At 37.3% G+C, this 10,083-nt stretch overlaps 2 protein-coding genes across 2 annotated transcripts; one reads left to right on the top strand and one right to left on the bottom strand.

Moving 5' to 3' along the window:
- Positions 1-481: 481 nt before the first annotated feature.
- LOC129303184 (septum-promoting GTP-binding protein 1) lies at positions 482-3,288 on the top strand. The gene is made up of 6 exons (XM_054942305.1): positions 482-1,196; positions 1,397-1,517; positions 1,587-1,683; positions 2,051-2,090; positions 2,700-2,783; positions 2,963-3,288. The coding sequence occupies exons 1-6, from the start codon at positions 846-848 to the stop codon at positions 3,125-3,127; spliced, it is 858 nt and encodes a 285-aa protein (XP_054798280.1). The 5' UTR covers positions 482-845; the 3' UTR covers positions 3,128-3,288.
- Positions 3,289-4,921: 1,633 nt separating this feature from the next.
- LOC129303183 (glucose-6-phosphate/phosphate translocator 1, chloroplastic-like) lies at positions 4,922-9,856 on the bottom strand. The gene is made up of 5 exons (XM_054942303.1): positions 8,982-9,856; positions 8,343-8,568; positions 7,800-8,022; positions 6,719-6,932; positions 4,922-5,275 (listed from the first exon to the last, which is right to left on the bottom strand). The coding sequence occupies exons 1-5, from the start codon at positions 9,492-9,494 to the stop codon at positions 5,264-5,266; spliced, it is 1,188 nt and encodes a 395-aa protein (XP_054798278.1). The 5' UTR covers positions 9,495-9,856; the 3' UTR covers positions 4,922-5,263.
- Between the last annotated feature and the right edge of the window lie 227 nt (positions 9,857-10,083).

Below are 10,083 nucleotides of genomic sequence, written 5' to 3'. Positions count from 1 at the left end.
CAAAACAAAATAAAATAAAATAAGAAACTGAATTTATGAATCAAAAATATCTTTTAAATTAACTAATACAACTATAATCTTAAATATCTTAATTTTAATGCATGAATAATTGAATATTCCTAACTGTTGTTCCCTCTCGGGGGTCCTCTCACAAAAATTTCCATGTAATAGGTTCCGTACTGCACAAATTGAAATGAACTACATTTGTTGTGTGAAAATATGTTTATACGTTTTATTAATTAATAATGACAATGATAATATGATAGTATTGCTACACCACAAGAGCGTGCATCCGGAGCACAAAGGATGAAAGGGGTTTTTTTTTTTCCCCAAATAAATGTCAAATAATATTAATAAAATAAAAGGTAATTACAAGATAAAAGTGATATTAATAATTACAACTAACAACGAGAGACATGAATTTCTAACGTCATCTTGGAAAACAACACCCCTCCAAAGATGCTTATTCGCAGCCCATGGCCACAAAGTTCTGCACTACATTCCTTCTCTGCCTCCGGTTCCGTTGAAAGTGCCCCTCCTATATTCATGAATCTACGAAACTGCCCCCACGTCTCCGAATCACCAAACATCTAAAACCCTGGACCCGCGGCACTGACCAAATTGCCCCTCCCTCCGTCGTGACTCAAGAAGCCGGCAATTCGGACCCCTTTTGGAACCCTGCTGGAAATACCGGTCAACCGTCCCACTATTAAAGGACTGACCTCCTCGTCTCCGTTAGTTAATTAATTACCCGACCCTAACATCCCTTGGAGAAACAAAAGCACATACACGTACAGACAGCTAATTAGCTATGAGAGTACCGGAAGCTCTTAGTCTTCAACCTCATGCCCAGAATCATTCACAACACCACTGAGAAAATGACTCGCCTTTGCCGGAAAATCGTTCCGGTTGGCGTCCGCTGGAGCGTCCTCGACAAGGTATCCTTTATTGGCCGTTTCTTCCAGTTCATTTGGGACAGGATTCTGGTCTGCTCCGTCGGCAAACCGGCCCGGTACCGGAGGTTACCTCTGCAGGACTCTTCTTTGATGCCGGCGACGGCGACAATCAAAGTTGACGGAGTCATCGGAGATCACCCTGCCATTACCGGCGGTGGTGGGTGTGATGCTGATTCAGATTTGGTGAACCTGAAAATCAGCTTATTGGGTGATTGCGATATTGGGAAAACTTCTTTTGTGGTGAGACTTTGTTTCAATTTTTTTTTACTTTTTCTCTTTTTTATAATCCAAACTACTCATGAGTTGAAACGATCCATAACGTGATATCGGAGTCTCTGTAATCCCTATCACTTCTATTTTACGAAGTATATGATATAAACATTTCGCTTAACATATAACTCACATTTTTTAGTTGATATAGTTTCTTTTTTATTTCTCAGATCAAGTATGTAGGGGATCAGCAGGAAAAGAGGAGTTTGCAGATGAAAGGACTAAATTTAATGGACAAGACTCTATTTGTTCGAGGAGCTCGAATTTCTTTCAGTATATGGGATGTTGCAGGTGCTTCAAAATTCAAAATCAAACTTTACTTTCTCTCACTCTCAGATTCTAAATAAATGAGTGATTTAGGTGACAAAGGGTCATCAGATCAAATTCCCATGGCTTGTAAAGATGCTGTGGCAATTCTGTTCATGTTCGATCTTACCAGTCGATCTACACTGAATAGGTAGGCTATAAGAAATTCAGATTCCTTGTTGCCAATTTACATTATATAATTGGGAAAAAAAATAAGCTGATAGATATCATATATGTGAAGATAGATAGCTTATTTCTTGATTTTCTTTAACTGCATCTGTGTGATCATACAGAAAATCTACTTGCAGATTTAATGATCAATCTGATCAGTTTTTGCAGAAACAATTGAAATTTTTTATCGTATCAAAGTTTCCGAATCACCCTTTCTTTAACTGTGCTTAGTCATGTGATTTGGTTGAGAATCAATTTGTGGGCTTGAACAATGAAGGTGCTCAATTTATGATAACGCAATGGAGGAAGTTAATGATTTTTGGATTGTATTTGTTTCGTGTTTGCAGCATTGTTGGATGGTTTAGCGAGGCAAGAAAGTGGAACCAGGTAACCAAATTCAAATTTGCAAGGCCAACACTAGTTTCCAGATTAATTGAATGGATAAGTTAGACGACTCTATCATAAAGTTAATGTCACTAAATAAAGTTTTGATCACTCATATTGGAAAAATGAATGAAGGTGGTACAAAATGCCTATCATTTACCACCGTTGTGAAATAGAAAGGATTAACTGACGTCAATTTTTTTTAGAAAAAAAAAAAAGAAAAATGGAATCGGATGCATGCCGCTCCAATCCAAGCATAACATGAACTGTGTTATTTATGTCTTCAATGTTTATATTTAACATTAATTTATTTCTATGTCATGTATACTTAATATTGTCAATTTGAATCCCATTAAATTGTAGTATTTTAAAAATACGAGAACGTGGATATAGATTTCTTGTTTTTGTTGTACAGAATTGAATAGAATTTCAAAAAAGATTCAGAGTCGACTATGAATACTAAATGTATGATCTTAGTGTTAAAAAATAGGTATGAAGTGATAGAGAAATAAATAAAAAGAAAGTAAATTAAAAATCAGAGGATGAATAGTTTAATTTGTGATTAGTTTTGTTTGAAGATTACGATGCATGAGCAGGTTTTTGTATTTGCAGACAGCACTTCCTATTCTGATAGGAACGAAATTTGATGATTTTGTTAGACTTCCCCCCGACGTGCAATGGACCATCGTCAGCCAGGTAGTGAGTGTTGAAGTCTTGCTTGGAAATTACCAAATTCTTTCCGTTTCCGCGTTAACCATAAAACGAGGGGCCCACACGCCCGTTAGATGGAACTTTTGATGCTTTTAATTTCATAGAAGTTTCAATCTGAAATTATTTTAAATGCAAATAGAGAAATTGATGGGTGGAAGTTGCAGGCGAGGGCGTATGCGAGGGCGATGAAGGCGACGCTTTTTTTCTCGAGTGCAAGACACAACATTAATGTGAACAAAATCTTCAAGTTCATAATGGCCAAGCTCTTCAACTTGCCTTGGAAGGTCGAACGAAACTTGACCCCGGGAGAGCCCATCATTGACTTTTGATTCACCTTGCATGTATATATTTACCGCAACAACACAATCATCAATAACCCTAAATTCACTCACTATTACCTCCTTTGCTAACTGGTCACCTTCTCTGCTCTCGGGATTGTACTATTAGGAAATGAATACCATAGGATGACTCGGCTTAATTTCTCCTCTCATTTTGGTCTTTGCATATGTAAAGTATATGCATGTCTAACTTCCAAAACTACTCACCAGATCAAATTGTTCGTGTCGAAGAAGAATACCTCCTCGTCCAAATTTTTACTGGCACTCATTAGTGGGGCCGCACACCTTGGAACAGTAACCAATTTTTATCACTTTTACTGGAAGCGATGTATAAATTCGTCTGAAGCTAACAAGCCATTTTGAGATGAGATTAGCCGCACAAATTAAGGGGAGAGAAAAAGAAGGGTCCAAAAATCTTATCTCCGATGTCTAACCAGGGGCCTTAATAACGCCAAACATTATCCACAAGGGGCACCGCAAACTCCGGATTCTTTAACGCTTGGTTTTTATCTGAGTCACAATGCCTTGTTCCTGGAAAGTTGAACCTCTTGGAAGCGCAACACGCCATAATCTCTTTTGTGGTTAGATTCAAGAGAAGATTTTTGGTATTTTCTTTCCATTGAGAAAGTTGGGTTACTCTCTGCTAATTGTATGAACACTTCTAGTTGGGGGTGACTCGCAGGCAATTCCTGTGAATTTATTGCAGACTTTCTGCATATATACAAGTCTTCATGAAACCGGTTCTACTCTCTCTCTCTCTCTCTCTCTCTCTCTATATATATATATATATATACACACACGCACGCACGCAACACGTATAGATGTTGTTAGAATGGACATAATTCCTGTTTTGTGGCCTAGCTGCTGTAGCATTAGTGTACATAGAAGTGAATAGCTAGGGACTCTAAATGTCTCCGACACACAAATACAGAAAGAAGCTCTTGTTGAATATCAGCTGCTCTAAGCCTAAATCACCACCACTATCAGTCATTGATGAGCATGCTGCTGCTGGTATTCATATTTGTTATTGAATTCAATTCCCTTTGAGATTCTCTTTTATGCTGAAAATTTCGTTATGAAATTGGCCATCCTATAAAATTTGTTTCACTTGAAAGCCATTGCCATTATGGGATTACCTCCTGCTAAGCCTGCTTCCTCGATCGGTATATCCAATCCAAAGGTCCTACTACAAATCAAATTTAAATTTCTTGACAAATATGTCCAAAAAATATGTCCTGTTTGTCATGAGTTCTACATCAGAAAACCTTACAGGTTTATAAGTACAAGAAGCTCTCCTACTCAATAAGTTAAACTTTTAAGTTAAGCTTTTTTTTTGAACTTATGTTCATGATAATGTCCTATCACAATGATGCTTTCTCTAACTTGGCATCACAAACACAGCCTCATATTCATGGACTTGTTTATTATCACCCTAGTCAACTGATGACCCTCTCGATTTACATTTAAGCTCATACACCTTCCTTTCCCCATGATGCACGCCTCTCAAATATCTCACAACAAGAGTCCTTTAACGACAAGCTTAGTACTGTGTGGCCCTAATCAATAAGATAATGCATTTTTTTAAAAAACAATTGGAGAAAATATTATTCCACTTTAATAAAAGGATATCACTGTTGATTTAATCTCATCCTTTTCTATTCTTATACTCCCTTCATCCTAAATTATAAGACAACTTTCAATATATTTTAATATAATTGTCAAAGAAGGAAATAAAACTTCATGATAAACCTCAATCCATTACACAACTCAATCAGTCTGCCGGGGTACAGAGACAAATTATCGCCCTCAATTATTGAAACCTCATAATGAACAATGTTTTCAGACATTATCCTTGGCCTATTAAGAACAGACATTTATTACTCCAAAAGCATAATAACTCAAATGCATCACTTAAGAAATACTAACTAATCATCTGTATAAGATGACGTTTCCTCAGCAGTATTATCATTATTATTATTATTTTTCCATCGTTATTATCTACAATGAACGGCGTCGGACCATCCTAATTTTACCAAAATCCAGCTGTCACATTTCGAAATCAACTTGCTTGGACCCTGGCTGAGAAGATCAGGGTAGGTTGAATGACGAAACTTCAATTCCTCGACTCTACTGCTTTGCCTGCAAAAATGAGCGGACGAGATATCAGAATAACTTGGAATGAGATTTTAATATATAGTTTATAAATAGCAATTATAACAAAGTATATAAATTCATTAGTGTGATTTTGTTAAATAAAAATATCTAACACATGTACATTTCTCTTCTTTTGTCGTTGATTAGTCCTTTTTCCCTCTTTTTCTTTTTCTTTTTTTTGATCATGATTAAGATTTTCCTACCAGAATGGTTATCGATGACAAAACCAAATATATCACATAAAAGCCAAATATATCCCATAAAAGAACCATGTTCGACTGTCTTTCTCACTTCCCACCTTTTCTTTTTATAAGGACCCACACGGCAACTGCAGTGGCATCAGAAGCATTGCACTACAAAGGAATGAAAGGAACCAAAGCATATTCTCCGGTCATAGAGTGTGGTCAACTTTGGAAGTTCCAAGATGGTAAGCCAGCTCTTTTTGAAATTGGTCTTAGAAAGGGAATAAAGGTTGCGCAAACCACAATTCAAAATTAGCTAAAGTAGCAATTCAAAGTCCTACACCTAACCAATCTTCAGATCACCTAACCCCGGAACAACCATCCGAACGGTAGGCAAAATATCAAGTAATGCATCAACAACCCCCATCTCTCCCCTCAAAATATTAAGTGATTTCTCTTTTCAATTTCTTACAAAAAAACAAGCAATCGACTTGTCAATATTGTCCTTTTTCCTTTTCTAGTATTTTACAGACATGAGGATTTTTCATTCCTTGTTCTTCCTATGCTTAATATTCCAAGGACCAAACGAGTCAGTTTGGTATAAGTGGATCGGGAACTGAAAGGATAACCCCTCTCACACCACTACAACAACTGACATGTCTTTTGGAGTATCGATTCTCCTTACTTCTATACCAAGAAGAAAAGAGAGAAAAGTTCAGCACCCTCTGGTTGTCTTCTTAAAACAGTGCAACTTTCTACACCTTGAAACAATTGAGGAAGCCAAGATGTTCTTATCAAGGATACTGTTAGATCTTATAGTTTCGTCTATGGATAAGTCATTAAATGTGCGAATAAATTAGCTAGATTAACTCATGTGACTGTCACTGATTTTCATTCACCCCCTAGCGGTTCTAAGGTGGTGGACAATGCTAAGATAGGTTATGTAAGACCTAGATTCATGCCCTTTGATTCCCATTTTGAATCAAAGAAAAACGAAAATTTCTACTGCCTGAGGTACCACCTAAGCACCATATATCCAACAAAACTAAAACCATGTCACTTCAGACCAGAGGCACTTGAGTCTTTGACCTTATATCTACGAGAAGAAGATTGGTTAGCATGTTACTGTATCATATAAAAATTGTTTTCTCAATGTCTTATCTTTCCTTTAGGAAGTACAACAACCAATTATCCAGATAAATCAGCTCTAAAATGAAACTCAAACTTGACTAGAACCAGAAAATACCTGTGAATACAAGAAGGTTCCAAGGATGGCGATAGCAGCTCCAAGGGCATTGATGGGCTGAACTGGTGTGTGGAAGATGATGATTGAGGAGACTATGACTGAAATTCGTTTCATGGTGTTCCCAATGCTAAATGTCAAGGGAGAGATCTCATCCAAAGACATGTATGATACCTGATTATACAGATGATAGAATACACTTTGCGCCGCCACCCACCTGAATCAATACACGGTCACCTGATGTTACAATTAACTGATATATTTATTTAGCTATAAAATGAAGAAGTGAGCTCTCAGAAATGACAGGAAGAAAGAATAAGAACAACGAAAAACTGAAATACAAGCGAATAAGGTGCTAATATGCTGTTTCCTGCTACAAATATCTATAGAACTGAAATGAAACGAGAAGAAGAGACATTTAGCAGAAATGGAATGAATTAAACTACACCTTTTACATACACAAGATAATTTTCAAATGGTCAAAAACATTATTCAGGTCTCGTTAACTTTCTTTCATAATTAGCTATAGATTAAAGGTTTATTTTTGCATTCTATCCCCAGAACATGTATATAATAAGTGACACAATTACATTTTCATGCTCCTCCTCATAGATGCTATCAGGTCCTCAAATTAATGTGGACGTGGTCCAAGACAGGAAATTATCCATCAGTCCTTCAACTGTGAAGTAACAAAAGAATCTAGCCAGATAAATCGAATAAAATGAAGAAAAATTTAAAAAAAAAAAAAGAAAAGAAAAGAAACTCAGCTTGAGCATAAATACAATGAACCGACTAGATGACCTTCTAATTTGTCCATTAAATTTACAGGACTCATTCAAAAAGCTCACAAACATTTCTAGAAAACTTATAATCATATTGAACTGTTGTAAAATTAGAAATGATCAATTACAAAAGCTGATTCAAGCAATGTAAAATACATAACAACTTTCCTCCAAAGGATGACCAGCAACAAAAATATAAAAATTGTATGAACCTTATCAGATATCAAGGAATCAACATCATCTCTACCATGATAACATAGAAGAGAGCACATATAAGCAGTCTGTAGTCATCTGGTGATTACCATACAAACTGGGGTCCTATTTGAGAAAGGGCTGTTTGCCATCCAGCTGCCCACATCTGTGGTCCCTCAACAGCAACTGCGAATGGTGCGAGAATTAAGAGAGACAACATAGACAAACAAGCATAGTAGTTCATTCCGCTAACAGACTTTCCCTTCATGCCTCGTTTTGAAAAGATGTTCCGAAAAACAAATGCCAAATTTGATATCATGGCTCCCATAAAACCTGCAGAACACAGTTTAAAGCAAATTCAGTAGGTTGAACAGAAATTCTTTCAGAAAAGAAACCAAAAACTGACTCCAGCACAAGTAACATCCTCCAATGACACAATTATCCAAGGAACTCATTTAATATCACCCGTGCTTTGGATGGCTAACAGTGTTAGAAAACATGGAAAGCGTAAGATATTGTTTTAGCCAAAACAAATAGTCATGAATTCTCTTTTTCTCAGCTTGACTTTAATGTTCAATTTGATTTATCATGCTATGGAAAGCGACAAGATGCAGATGTCAAGAAGTCCATCTGAAGAAAAGTTACTTCATTACCAGTCATGTTGAAATTGAGCTCCGTCACAGCAGCAAGTGCACACCCACCGATGATTGGCACTAAGGACAGATAGACTGGTACTGGGAAGGACTCACCCAGAAGAAATCTGGAGACCAGTACACTGAAAGCAGGCTCACCACTCTTGATGATGTGTGTGAATGAAACCGCAACCTTTGACATACTAACCGTTGCAGCCACATGTCCGATGGTATGAGCAACAGCAACCTATTGGAAAAACAACAAAAAGTAACTATGCAATCCAATATCCATTAAAAATGTACGAGAAAGGAAAATTTCCAAACATCTGAGATCTGCTCAGAATCTCATGAGTATACCAACAATGAAGAAAAGAGATAGTTTTTCACCTCAAGGGAATTACTCTTCCAACAAATAAAACATCATAATCATAATTTATTAACAAAACTTTTGACCAGCCTCCACCCGATTTAACAAATTAATCTAATTAAGGTGGAGTTTACCCCTTTCCCCCCATTTCTTGAAAAATCAAACTACATGAAGATCCAGGGATACGTCCAAAACAGCGGAAAATAACCTTTTCTGAGTGTGTATAATATGAACAAAAACATAGCTTTCCCATCAATTTTTCTGAGAAAACAAACAAAGCCCATTAAACCTACCGGAAACAGAGTCTTCCAAAACTCAAAATCAGTCTTTGGCGCCTCCACGATCCTCGTGGCCCAAGAAATCAACATCATAAGAGACCCACAAGCGAGCGAGAGCGTTGAAGTAAGCCAAGGGTACGGGTATGCATTCAGAACCTTCTTGTTATAAATATTGAATACCACGTTTAGAGCCCACCACGTTGCGAAATATATTCCAATTCTCAACCTGTTTGCTGCCTCCGATGGCGTGCTTGCTTCAATGTTTGATCGGTCTGCCTCAAAAGCTTCGCATCTGATCGAATTTCCACGTGGACCCGCTGACGGAATATTCACCTTCAAAAATTTCTTAGTCAGAGAAGAAAGATGCAAGGGTTTGTGCACTGAAACCAGAGGTTGCTCAGCTTTTCCCTTCGGCATTGAAGGTAAAAGCAAGCTTGAGCTTGACTGAAAGGAATTTGACTGTCTTCTCCGAAGAACAACATCAGAAGAACTGAAAGATATACCAGGTTGTTTGAGAGAGCAAACCATCGCGAATAAGAAGGGGAAATCGGAAGTTCCGACAAAAAATCACAAAATTGAGAACAGTACTAGACCAATAACAGGTTCTGTGCGTCAGAGTTACGAGACCTGCTCAGTGAAACTCTGAACACTCGTGACAAATGATAATATCCGTGATCGGAGCTGTTGACCTAACGTCTCATAAATCTTGAAAGGTTTAGGTGATCGAAATTACGGTTGGAAGAAACAATAAATAAGGTAAAAGATCAAACGCACACAATGGCAATGGGGCGTTGAAGCTTGAAGGAATAATGCCTTTCGATTCTGTCTAATGAGAATAGTCTAAATATTTTTATAGAGGAAAGAGGATCATTTCATTGGCTTTTCTTTTTCAATTCACAAATTGGAGGGGCACTGTGCTGCTACGGGTTTGGTGGCGGAGGCTTACGGCTGAAGAAGCGTTGGGTAGATACGTGGAAATTTTCCAAGGCTCTCTCCTTGGGATCTCAGTCCAATGCTAGTCCCCAAGCGTCACGTGATAATAAACAAGGGAGAAATTATCAAAATACACTCGAAGTGAAAATGACCATGTGCATGAACTTTAAATTATGATATGAAT

Source organism: Prosopis cineraria, unplaced genomic scaffold (assembly GCF_029017545.1).
Source record: "Prosopis cineraria cultivar Desert tree isolate PC_DT_omini unplaced genomic scaffold, ASM2901754v1 PC2, whole genome shotgun sequence".
NCBI lineage: Eukaryota > Viridiplantae > Streptophyta > Magnoliopsida > Fabales > Fabaceae > Prosopis > Prosopis cineraria.
Note: the sequence above shows the minus strand (reverse complement) of the source record. Positions and strands in the feature narration are given on the sequence as shown.